This window comes from Lingula anatina, chromosome 3 (genome assembly GCF_051362555.1).
Source record: "Lingula anatina isolate TDL-2025a chromosome 3, LinAna3.0, whole genome shotgun sequence".
Classification (NCBI taxonomy): domain Eukaryota; kingdom Metazoa; phylum Brachiopoda; class Lingulata; order Lingulida; family Lingulidae; genus Lingula; species Lingula anatina.
The window spans coordinates 25,870,052-25,883,931 of record NC_141769.1 but is presented as its reverse complement, the minus strand read 5'-3'; the positions used below and the strand labels follow the sequence as shown (position 1 = coordinate 25,883,931).

Genomic DNA, 13,880 nt, shown 5'->3' with positions numbered 1-13,880 from the left:
TTCAAATTGCTTAGTGCTTTGCTTACAGCAATCTTTTACTTTAATTGATCCAAAAGAAAAGAACAAACAGCATATTTCTTTCTGCATGTGACAGGAAGTTGAGGATATGTTAAAACTTTTCTGATTGGCTAGATTATTTTGGGTGTAAAATCAAACATGGCGGAATACTGGAAGTTCGAAGCGGACGTTTACACAAATTTGAACTTTTCTTGTGTTTGGGTATGATTTTGTGGAAGACACATATTGTGACCCTCGAGACTGTAAAATTATTTTGTACAGTTGAATATATTTTGAGATCAGCGAGCGGGAAAAGTAAGATTGCCGACCACACCTGCTGATCATTGAAAAATAACAGTCGCCTGCAGTGGCACTGTCTTAGACAAAACTACTGTTGAAATATCAACAATAAGGTCTAATTCACATTGACAAGATGGATTATAGAAAAGACAGAGAGAAGCGGAGTAGCTTTGTAAGTATATTATCAAATACGTTTGAAAACATACTTTACTTTTTACGTAAGATCTAACGTTGCTTTATTTTTGAATGAAATAAACAGTGCGACCGATTCTAGTTTTGGGCGATGAGTCATAAAAGTAAATTTCTGTCATTGACCCAATTTCTGTCTCTCTCTCATGCACACACATGCATACACAACACGTGCACACAAAATGTATCTTTACTCTGGTGCTTATCATCTTTGACAATTTAGCCATTGGCAATATATTGAACTTAAGTTTACCAGGGCCCCGTATCTCGAAAGCGCATTGCAGGGCCCAGTACTTTTAAAGTGAGATGGTCAGTTATTGTTCTAAGTCATAAAAATGAATGCTTAAGAAAGAAAATATTACTTTGTTTTTGAACAAATGTTTTACAGATTGGACATCAGCATTTCAGTTTGATTACTTAGAAGTACTTGACCAAATTTTCGGATATGAAAAAGTGTGTGTGTGTGTGTGTGTGGGGGGGGGGGGGGGGGGGTTGAACAAAATATAATTGATATTAGATTTCTGGTTATAGCATTTATTGTAGGAGGATGTCAGATCACTTTGAGTGAAAAGATATTGATATCATTAATTTACTGTAGCTATTTAAAGTGAATAATACTTAATTTGTAAGGAATTACTGTTAGCATAATTAATCTTAAGATGTGATGAAGTCAGTTCATAACATAGACAACATTAAGTTTCACATGTAAATTATTTCAGGAAGCTTGGGTTTATTTCATTATTTGAATAAATGTCTGCAAAAATGCCTATCATTGTGAACATGTGTGAACTGTTTTACAGTTTGATATGGGTAAAACGGCAGCAATGGTAAGTGCGAGGGCATGGTATCTCAACTTTACTAGTATTGTGCTTATTGGTGTTGTTGCCTCTTGTAGTATATGTATCAGTGTACTAAACATGCTTATTTTTCAGAATGTTTACCTTATATCCAGCAGCAATTTTTGTACCTCTTTGTGACCTCACCTTATTGAGTATGCAGTATATGATGTGTTTACACTTGGCCAAAAAATCTGGTTCGATCCTGGTTCTCTGCTGATTTTGGTTCTCAGCCATTGTCTATAAAGATACGAACCAAGAAGGATATTATAAATACTTCTGTTTGCTTTTCCTGCTCTCAAAATTAGTAATGTATTAAGTCAGTCAATTTATTCTTTTAATTCACAAGTTCGCAACAGGATCGTACCAGTAAGCCAAATGTAAATGTATATTAGTACTAGTTTGTCCACTTTCATAAATCACTGTGGCTTGGTTCCAGTTGTTATGTAAATGTACGTAATCCTCAGTAGGCATGTGTGACGATAGGTGACATCCTTGTTTGTATTCAGCTCTGTCAAAACTGACACGGTATATTTTAGGATCCATAAAAATCACAGTTTGCAGATTCATTGCTTGTAAAAAAACGATTTTGCTGCTAAAAGCATCAGGCTTGTTCAGACCTATTTTAACAAATATTGTTTTAGTCCTAATTTTAAAACCTGACACTTGAATTGGTTGCAATTTCCTTCCTCATGTACTCCCTCCTTGATTTTGTCTGGTGCTCATTTTGCTGATTGGCAAACTAAGGGAATGATAGAGTGATTGCAAACTGAGGAAGGATGCAATGAATCTGCTTCCTGTAGTAAGAGCTTTTAAAAAACTGATTTGAGTATAGTTGTTGTCTATAATCCTCTCCTGAATGTGCACAGAGGTTTTTCAGTGCTGGATTTTCCTACAGAGATTTTAGTAAATGTTCATAATGCAGCATGTATTGTTTTGAAATCTAGATTTTCTGTGTTGCTTGAATCCAAGTTTGTGTAGACAATGAATTTTCACTTGTTTACAAATCGTTGATTTTTTTCCAGCATGGTTTGTGCCAAGCACATTTTTAATTGAAATGTAAGAATACAAGAAAAATACACCTTTTATGTGATATTAAATAATATGCGCTAGATATTAAAGCATGCAACTGATAAAATTCATTCAGTATTATACAAGATAGTAGAATGCAGGGGTGGCATACCAGTTTACTGAACACGTTCAATCTGATCTTCTGTTTTGATGAGTCAGACAGATAGCAGTGGTTCCAGTTGTCCTGCACACTCACACCCAGCATTTGTATTCATTACCTGCCACTGGTATTAATTACTCATAGGACACCTGATCAGTAATGTATGACTTGGTGTCTAATATGTCCCACTTTTGGAGACATGAACATACACAGTATGCTGAAACTATTGTAAGAAAACTCACTGTGCTGTTTTTGAAATAAGGCAATGGAATGTGTATACTGGACACTGAAATATTGGTTGAATTTGAAATTTATTGGGATATTAAAGTAAAGCAGTGGATGGTGAAGGCGAGTTAAAAATGCCTCGGTTATTCTATCAGTCTTTCAAGCGGAAAGCTCAGGTAAGACTTTTTTTGGCAGCAAAATATTGTATAATATTACTACATGAATTATGAAATGTCATTTTTGATAGGCTATAAAAGCCAACAGTGTTAAGAACATTGTATTTATTAGAAGTTGCTGAAATATTGCTTTTCCTATATGAACAAGGGGAAACATGCAATAACTGTCACATTAAACACATTGTGGCCATGATTTATATTATATCCACAGAGGTCCTTTTGTAATTGCTCCTTGTATCAGTTCGGTATTTCTTCTCCCGAAACACTGACCAGAAAACTGTCTGTTCATTAGAACTTTCTAGTCTGCAGTCTTCCCAAAATAAGTAGCAAAGTGAAAACTAATACTAAATAGTTTTGAAATAGCCCCTAGTTTAAGCTTAATTTTGGTCTGATTTGATTCAATTTTTATTTGAAACATGTAAACAACATTCCTATACTCTACATTTGAAGTGTGATGTGTCAGAATAGGTTATAACTATTCTTCCTGTTATTATTGATTAGAAGTTCTACAATCATTTATTATAGTCTTAAGTTATGATGAGGATTGATGCATGTGGCGTTGATCACCAAAAATATGTTCAGTGGTTTTAACATGTAACATAAATGTATAATGTCAAAAGCAATGGATTAATGAAAAGACTGCCACATTAACATAGAAATGGAAACTCAAATATTAGTTGGGATAGTGGTCATTAATATGACAGCTTGGCACTTCTTAAACTGATGACTATCTACAAAGGAAAGGTTGCTATGAATATATATATACCTATGGAAGAGATTAAACATTTTTAATTTTAGCAAGGTGCTAAACATGTTTCTCAAAAATCTGATGGTAAAAAATATAAATTGCATCTAGCAATCTGTCTACATAGATGCAGAATGTAAAATAATGCCATTGTAGTGAGATGTATCAGTTTGGCTAAAATTATTCAGATATTTGGCTGAAATAATATTGCAATAAGACTAAATTCTTCTAGAAAAAGTTGGAATTCAGTCGAGCACTCTTTGTATTTCAATATATGTTCAGTCTGTGGCATGGTAAGAGGAATATTAAAAAATAGGAGGGGGTTATGGCAGCCAAACAACTATTTTTGGCAAGCAACTACAAGGTAGTGATGGCTTCTGCAATGTTATAGGATTCACCTTACCTGACTGTCTAACCTTTTGTAGACAGAAAAGGTTAGGAGGGAGGGGAGAGGGTCTCTCAGCCACAGCCCATATCACATAAGTGCCACATTTCTTACATACCCCTTTAAAGATACTGAAAGAATAGATAAGATTTTGTGTGCTTTAAAGGTTAGTTTGTCAAGCCACTAGATGTACAGAAACACTTGGGTAATAATGATTTAGGATTCATTGTGTAAATAAAGTCTAAAAGATGAGTTCTCTTACAGGTGACAGTTCTATTGTAATCAAACTGGGGGAGTAAACTTTATCATGATTGAATTGATGACCTCTATGCCCTAAGTTAATGGAACAACACTGTAGAAGCCATAGAGTGCATACAATCCAACTGGGCCTTGTGTGAATGTGGCCTCATCCTGCAACATGGTGAGAACAGTCTTGCTGGGCCTGGTGCAAAAATATTCTTGTTCAGAAACACAACAGACCAATGTAGCTGGGTCTTTTGTGAATGCTCCCTCATTTTGAAAAAATATGTTTATGCTAATCCAACTGGACCTTGTATGAATTAAGTCTAATTCTGCAATTTGATCGTTCTGAATTGGCCTTGTGTAACTGCACCTGTATCCTGCAACTTGTCGACAGTGTGTGTAGGAAGTAGATGATTCAGTTAGGCAGAGTGAAACCTCACTTTACAGTATTTATCACCAGGCAACAAGCCAACAAGATAAAGAAAACAGCCTGGATTAACAAACATTATCAGGCAGACCTGCTCCTGTTGTCCCAGATTTTTTTTTTTTTTTTTTTTTTTTTTGAGGGAGTAGTTGCCATAGTTTCACAGTCAGCACTGATTGATAAAGTGAAATAAATTGAAAGCTCATGACAATTTGTCCTTATTCCTTGCTAATTGGAGTGTTACAGATGCAATCTATGCCAAAAACTTTAAGGTTCCTAGCCCTTCAGGCAATCAAGGTCTAAAAGTGGGCTAGTATTACATAAAATTTAAACTATTTTACTAGCTTGGTGCCTGTTTAGGTTGGCCATTGACTTTGACTAGTGTCGAAAGTGGCAGATCAGATATACATGCTATTTTGCAGTGGAAGAATTCCCCTTGAGCTGGTTGTATTATGGTGGAGTATTTTTGTATTCATGTCTTTTTTCCCCATTGGCAACTGTTTATGTGTTTTGTTTTTTGGCAACATTTGTAGTAGTGATTAGTTGGGCATCCTTCAGTCCATTAACATACGGCAAATTGATATGCACATGAGGTGGGTGTTTTGATGAACTCATACACCCTTATATAGAATCACATTTATACAGCACCAAATGTAATTTCTCGATAAAGATTTCAGTGCCTTGATAAACAGTGATTAGTGCCAGTATCTTCAAAATGTAGTAGGCACTTGCATAAGAATACTCGTGCACTTGGATAAGCTCTCAAGCATACACACATCATAAGACATTGATTCAAATACAGCAGGTAAAATATACATAAACATCACATATTCATGAAAAATTTTCAACTTTGAGTCAATTTTTTTTCTTTTACTTCCTCTCACACCCGCATGTCACACACACATACTGTTAAATACACACAAATAGATTTCTTTTAAAGACGTCTATGAACAATGTATAATCACATCAATAATAAATTATGCTTCCCACATGCTCTGAAGGAACACGTAACTGTAAGCTGAATAGTTAATTGATCTCTCAATTATTGGAGTATTTTTTTCTGTGCAGTGACTTATTTTAAGGACAACTAAGGAGACTATTGATGTTCACTGATGGATAAAAGGTCGAGTGTGATTTGAATTCAGATTTTAGAAATGCCATACTTGTACTAGTGATTGCAAAATGTTATTCACTCCCCGCAGAAGAAAATGTGATTTGGTGATATTTTCCTCAGTTTATTGGCTCAAAGCATTGACTTGGTTAATATCTATTAGTTATACTTGTAGCACTTGAGTAAGCCCAATATACCCACATTTTGGCTGTTTATAGGTGGTTATGATCAGAACTTAAAACCAATCAGTTGTTAACAACACTTGTTCTAGCCTTGTTAAAGACAAGTGTCTTAAGAAGTGGGAAATATTACTCCACCCGTGTTTCGCCTCCACAGTACACAGTACAATAACAGCACAATAGCATATCCAGGGCCCTTAGTCTTGTAATTTAATGAAGTTGAAAAATAAAACACAAACAGTAAGTATTAATTTTCTTACTGCCACCTCTGAAAGCTAAACCTATTTACGGCAATTGCCTGATCATTTCAGATGCCTCACTCAATCCAGTATTTCACTTTATCTTTTTTGTTACTTGTGAAAATCATGCAATTTCTGACTTGGAAGCCAACTCACTTTTCAGAACATTTAAACCAGCATTTATATGTATTATCAAGAAACCATTATTTTAAAGAATTTTATAGCTCATTTCTTATTTAAGAAGTAATTACCCTATGGGAAAGCATAATGTCTCAAGGGACAGAACCCTTTTCTGGGTTAACACAGTTCCTTCATCACTATCTGCAATTTCCAGTCATTTTTAGAGAAAATTTAATTTGCAGAAAGAGCAGAGACATGAGCTAACTTACTAGTAGTAAGAAGAGCTGGTCTGTCAAGGACAAGGATGTTGTTTTAAGATTGTAGATAGTTCCTTATTTCACTACAATGTTCAAGATGCGGAGAAGTGTCTCCTTGGCTTTGGTGATGTATTTTCTTTAATTAGAGATGAGGAAGAATGTTTCATTGTGATCTTTTATAGCTTGATTTTTTTTTTTTTTTTTTTTTTTGTATCTTGTCGAATGCACTTTTATCCTCTATTTCAAGTTGTATGTTTATGTGGCAGTCCATTTTAGGCAGTTATATTAGTCTTTGACTCTGTTTTACTTGATGTTAAACATAGATGATAGGAAAAATTAGAGCACAGTCTAATGGGTGTGGCTTTGTTTGAAAGTGGGGGAAAAAAGCTGCTTTCACTCAGGAAAACCTGCTTTGAAAATTGCTTGCCTTGTGGTAGTTTTGAGAATCAAGTAACATATTATGTGCAGCTTCAGAGAACTAATTGTGGTTATAGGCTTTCTTAACCGTTGAGATATTATGCAGGTCTGGACGTGAAAATTGCTAATAATATATTGAAGCCAAATATTAGCTGTTGTACGACCACACATATTTGTGTGTTAAGCTTACTGTTATTCGTTTAAATGCTGCCTCTGTTTGAAGCATTATATAATCTATTTGATATATATATATATATATATATATATATATATATATATATATATATATATAGCAGCTTTACTGTTTTACACATATAATATATACATTTAAAAAAACAAACGGTTTATTATTTTTGTAAAAGTGGGTGATCAGATATCTTTAACAAGGTTTCCATTAGGGTTTTAACTGGGGCAGGGGTGATTTTTTCTGCAACAAGTTACAGTGTGTTGGAAAATAGGGTTCAGTTTTTCCCAGCAGGGATGCCCAAATTATGCCCAAGTGGAAACCATGGGTAAAGATGAAAAAGCTAGATTGATTTAGACATTGTTATCCTAAATTTCAGGTGATCTGTGTTTTTATACAATTTTTAGTGTATGATAGAAAATTGCATGCTTTAAGTAAAAAATATTTTAAGTTGTGGCCATTGGCATGTCTGCAGAATTTAGACGAAAATGCAGTAAATCTTATTAATGAGTACCTCATCCTTTGTTTTACAGATAGATATTGATGAAACGTGTAGATAGTTAAAACTTTTTAAAATAATCACTTGTCATATATACATAATTCTATATTTATTTCTATTCAAGCTGGAGAAGTTCAATCCTTATCGCAATAAGGAGAAGAAAGAGAAATCCAAGGGTGCCACATACAAGCCTCCAAATGTTGGAGAACTAGGCGCTGACAATGGCGACTTGCTGTACATGCAGCAAATGATCAACAGTCTCACCGATGATGAGGTCAATGAAAAGTTCGAGCAGATGCTGGTAAGGATCAGTTCTCTGATAAAGTCTTTGGCCAGATTCAGAACAGTGGACTAACTAGTCTGAGGGTCAGATATGGCCGACCCACTTGAATACTTCTCCAGGGGGAATCTATTCAGTGTCTATTAGCAGATTAGACAGCAAGCTTTTTAGTGGGTTGCCATTTTGACACACAGACTAGTTTGACCACAGTTCTGAATGCGGCCTTTCATAGTCTGTGTGTTTAACTTTTACAGCCCATTTGCCTCCTGAACTAGTAGGCCTCAGAAAAATATAAGCCTGAGTTCAAGTAAACTGTTCCAAAGATGAAGTCTGAAGATAATTGGAAAATAATTTAAAACAATTGTGTATGCATGTGTGTGCAAGCAAGTGTGAGTAGTGAGAGAGAGAGAGAGTAGGCAACTTCTGAACTTTCCGCAATTTACTGTTTCCCAAAATGTCCTGATGAAGGGAGGAGAATATTTTTACTTCCAACTCATCTGTGAACTATTTGAGATGTCCAACCCATACTCCCACCCAATTCTGCAGTTGTCATGGCCTCTATGAGATGTGAAAAGTGTTACTTGATTTATTGAAGGGACTTGTATCCTCAAAAAATTTTCTTTTACACCTGCAACAGATTTTATCCAATCTGCCCCAATGTCTTATCATATCAAGCCATTCTTATCCCTCTTTTGTCTATCTCAGCACCATTGGGGAGAAAGTTTGAACTATAATCACATATAGTCTGCTTTTAAAGACATGCTACTAAATAAGCTGCCTCAGTCAGACTATTAATTGGCTGTTTATTTTAAAATAGAAAACATCCACCCCAGCTAGTGTACACAGCAGTTAATACAGGTGACAGTCTGGTATCAGTAAATAACAACCCCTATCCACCTGTCACCTCCATTAGCGTCAACATTTTCACAGGTATGCACTTGTGAGACAAAAATCTAGGACTCATTCACACAAGACCTACTTCAGAGGCTTCATAAGAGGTTGTTTGAATATAATGTTGGGAATCGGTTTCTGTCTCGTATTGTGATTTGACCACAGCGTGTCATTGTGTAATCAACTTATTTATCCCTGATAATGTATTGCAATCAACACTGTCATCAGTGTGTGAACACATTAGCTCAGCCAACAACTAGATGATTCCAGACACTATCTAACTTGTATCTTATGTGAATGGCCCATAATGGACAATGTCCACTCTGACATTTGGAACTGGTGTCGAAAACTAACCGGCTGGTGACCCTTACGTCAGGCTGAAGTCCTTGCGATATCAATCACCTGTTGCTAATAGGCATTTAACTAGAAGAAGGTATCCAACAAGTACATGTTCATTTTGAATGAACATAGTTTGTCAAGTTTTTGATTTATGTGTTTTACATAGGTGTGTAGATCTCCATGCCCAGAACATTAACACTCTGCCCACAATAATGTTTTGGCATTCAAACACCCACATGCAATCACATGCACACACATACACTCTCTCTCTCTCTCTCTCTCACACACACACACACACACACACACACACACACACACACACACGCTAAGTACCTCTGAATTCCTTTTTTTTTTAGCAGTGATTTGCCAAGTGCCTTCTGTAGCACTTAGCTACTAGTGCTCACTTTGGCCTAATATTTATCTTCCTGGTCAAAATACCAGTTTCTTGTGACTTAGCTCATACCAGTAAAAAGCCTTGTAGACTGTCACTAGGATATATGTGAGAGACCTGGGGATCTGTATAGAGAGGAAAACACTTGAGAAGCCCATAAATACCTATAGAATAATGTGGGTTGATGGCAGGACGACTTTCAGCTATAACTATTTTCATGACCTGCTCTTTATTGCTGTGGAAAATTTAATAACTTTGTACATATTCATGAAGAGATATATGCATGGCTAAAAAAAACAATTGTTTTTTTTTATTATTATATAAAAATATAAATTAAGGAGAAAAAATATTGGAGCCAAGAGTGTTATAATATTCAATTGTCCAAATTCCCCATGTTTCCCCAAATAGGTATAATGTGTATACAATCATAGATAAGAAAAGCTCAATTACCTTGTTTACCATTCTCAAAGGAATACTTAACAGACGCATGGAAAAGGAGGGGCATGTTAAGTGTTCAGATGATACAACAGTTGACTGCAAACCAAAAGCACACACCTTTACCTGTATGACATTCACTGTTTGTGTGGTCTACACAAGTGAATGCACTAGCTTTAAGCCAAAGAGATGACTTTACATACATGTTTAACCATACCAACTGTGACCTCTTGGTCATTTTATACATATTTGACCAGACTTACTACTGCAATAACCAGTTTGGAACTTTGAGACTTTTCCGACTTTTGTCGGAATTCCGACTTTATCAGGGTCATTTGGGTCATTCTTGTGAATCGTATACCCTTGACCCCTGGCAAATTTGTCTACTTTTTCAGTGAGGACTTGTCTCATCCTTGTATTTTATGATTAGCTCGTAGTATATATTTGATTACCCCTATTTTCATTGGATAAGACCTGCATATTTTTTCAGTAGTTTGAAGACATAAAAATAACAAAACTGGTGCTAACTGGTGCATTGTAGAGCAAATTAATGTCCTAGCATAGTTAGCAAAATGATCAGCAACCATTTTTCAGCCCACTTCGGTCGTGAACTTATTTTTTTCATTACTATGATGCATGCTTATGAAACTTCAAAGTACACCTAACCAACAGCTACAGTCGTGTAGTTTAATATTTAGGTCAAGGATGCCGAGGTTACAAAAGGCAATTTGTCATAATATTCCATCAGCGTCTTTTCCTGTCAATGACACACCTGTTTTAGAAATAACAAACTGAAACTGTTTGATCATATTTAATTGTATATAGGCCTGCGTATAATGACTACCATGCATATTTAATGACCAAATGATATTTTGTCTTCATCAGAAGGTTTTGTGGCTTAAACATGTTATGACCATTACTTTTGTCCATAAACTGCCTCAACACTAGTGTAACACACAGTATTACACTGTAAGAATGGTACATGGTTGATTCATACTTGTGTCTTTGATGGTGATAATATGATCTTGCCCCTAGCTTACATACTCCTCTGTAATTTATCATGTATACCATAGTTAAGCCTCAGTCTTCGTGCACCCATTTGTACGCTGTCTTGGATTTATGTGTTTCTGTAGAACTCTTCTATTTCTGGAGAGAAGACTCTTCTTATGGGTCTCAGCAAATGAAGATTTGCTTTTTACTTTGCCATAGAAATATGGTGGTGTACAGAAATATTGACTGAAAAGATACTGGAAATGCTTTTGCCAAGCAAGCAAATTTATGATAAACTCCAAGACTGTTTAGCAAAATTTTTTTAAAAGCTGTACTGTATATTTCACGTTATCTCTCTGTGTAAAGTATTGAGTCGATAACCATGGTGTATTTCACCCAAATACCATAATGTATTTTATCAGGATGTGTCATCTTTTGACCTGAGACCACCTGCTTGTGGCATCTCAGCTTTGTCATTTAAAACTGTGATACAGCTGACTTATAAGTGACATATTAATAATAATGCACACTGTCAATTGCAAAACCTTGAAAATCGCCTCTGTAAGCATGAATAAATCACAAGGACGTATTATCACAGCGATGTTTGTGTTAGCACTGCTAATACAGCTTGTGCAGATGACATACATTATAACAGTATGTGTTATCAACCAAAGATTTTCATGTCTATTGGATGAAATACATGCACCATATTTTTTGAATTGACAAAAGATTTTCGATTTCAAAATTACATCTTCGTTCATGTAGAATTTATTATTTTTAACAATTTTAGGACCAGTTCCCCCTTAACTACATTACTCATAATTATCCAATGGAACAAAAGCACTATTCCTGTCATTATTACCCATTTCAATAATTCAATAAACAATAAATCTATACTTGTTTATATGCAATATATTCAATGCTATCTTGTCTAATGGTGTCATCACAGGCCTTACAGACACATTTATACAGGTACAGCACCTGTATAAATGTTGGTTAAGCGGCAGCCAGATGTCACATTTGTCCACTATGGTGAAAGATAACAGAGTACTAGGTATGCTGGCACGCCATATTTATGGTAATTACTCAAAGATTTCACCCTCTCCCCCCCCCCCCCCCCCCCCCCCCAAAAAAAAAAAAATAATAATAATAATAAAATCAAAAATTCAAAATTCCTTTTTTAAAAAACATGAACCTAACATGCTCCTAAGTCATCTTTTTCAGATATTACCTATTAGGACTTTTGATTGTGTATATATGATTAATCAGTTTTGTTTAGATTTACTGAATTGGATATGCTTTCAGTTGAAGAATCTTTACCTAATATTTTTTATTATCTAAATGTCATGCAAAGCTAATTATCTTTCCCAATTCAGAGCTTAAAAGGGATGCATATAAGTACTAGGTGTTGGTATTTTCTTCATAAATGTCAAGAAGACATTGTAGTCAAAACCAATCGTGATTAAAAAAAAAGTTATAAGAAGTGGAACAGCACATGCAGTCTTAGTCTTTAGATGGAAACATATTTTCTCTGCAGATCTTTAGAAAATTTTGAAAACAACAGAGTGCATAAGCACTGATCTTTCTTACCCCATTGATTTGCATTGCCACACTATTAATATCTGTAGTGTGAAGGAACTTTTGCGTCCCTGCAAACAGGTGCATCGTGTTAACGTTTGACCTGTTTATGGACAGGCGTTTAGTGTGTCATTACCTTGTTCAGCCATTAGGCCAGCAGCTGCTCGCAGATCTAGAGTTGCTATCTGCCATTATTATTATTATTATCTATGGGCAGGAATGTCTGTAGGTGGGCTATTATGTATAGCACTGAGACCACTGAGGGGACTAAGAGCTTAGGGCAAAATTCTTGGTCTGGCCAGCTTTACGCTGTTTGACTCTCTAGTGTGTGTGTGCATGTGTGTGTGTGGGTTTTCATCCCCCTTATAATGTAGTAGTTGGAATGTGATCCAGACCTGTGTCTGTTCCATTCTTTCATACAGCATAGGAGGATTAAATGATCCTTTATCAGCTACATTCTGTCATATGGTGGACTTACAGATGTGGTAAAATTTGATGAATATGTTGTCTCATATGGAAAACACTGACATGAAGGCCTGCACATTAGTGTTAACTGAATTTTACTGACAACATATATAGCAAACCACTGATATTTAGAACTAAGGAAATTTTAAAGAAAAAATCCTTAGAATGAGAATGATAAATGATAATAGAAATTGGTAAAGTTCAGATTGCTGTTAGTATGTGGATAGATATCACAATTAAAGATCAATCAATTAAATTTAAATCTTAAAATCACTTTTGCCAAAATCTTACCAAATTCTCAGTAGTTTCTTCTATATATGCTTTTTCCCCAAGATGAGCTTCATGGTTCTCAGAATATGGATACATAGTTTTTATACTTGAAATGAAAACCTTAAAACATAAAAAAATTGTCGTTATTGAGAAGTGCTTCGGATATAGATTATATGGGGGATCAGAAAATGACTTAATGTTCCACTTATTTACGTACTTAATCTGTGTTTGTTTATTAAAGGATGACATGAACTTGACAGAGGAGAAGAAAGCTCCACTAAGACAAAAGAAAACAGATGAAAAAAGAAAACTCTTGGTGATGCAGTCAAAGGGGACTGTTCAGGTAATTTAATATTAGGGATATTTTTAAATATGATTTATCAGATGTGGATAATGATTATTTTGGCCTTTGATTTAAGCATATAGATCAGTATTGTGATGTTATTAATCACTAGGTTTTAATAGAACTAATGGGGGCTCCCCTCAGCCCAACTTGCTCTTTTCATACTTAGTGCTAGCTGAGTATATTGATAGGAAGGACAGT

General features: G+C 35.2%; 1 protein-coding gene across 6 annotated transcripts in view; it reads left to right on the top strand.

Moving 5' to 3' along the window:
• The first annotated feature begins 125 nt into the window (after positions 1-125).
• Positions 126-13,880, top strand: part of LOC106165794 (protein diaphanous homolog 2) — a 30,911-nt gene continuing 17,156 nt past the window's right edge. For 3 of the 6 annotated variants that reach the window (XM_087007709.1, XM_087007708.1, XM_087007706.1), the window contains exons 1-4: positions 127-469; positions 1,287-1,313; positions 7,822-7,998; positions 13,578-13,679. In XM_087007709.1, the coding sequence (XP_086863835.1) occupies positions 431-469; positions 1,287-1,313; positions 7,822-7,998; positions 13,578-13,679 (345 nt within the window). In that variant the 5' untranslated portion in view covers positions 127-430. Of the gene's footprint in view, positions 470-1,286; positions 1,314-7,821; positions 7,999-13,577; positions 13,680-13,880 lie in introns of all 6 variants that reach the window. The other 3 variants (XM_087007705.1, XM_087007704.1, XM_087007707.1) reach the window with 2 other exon arrangements.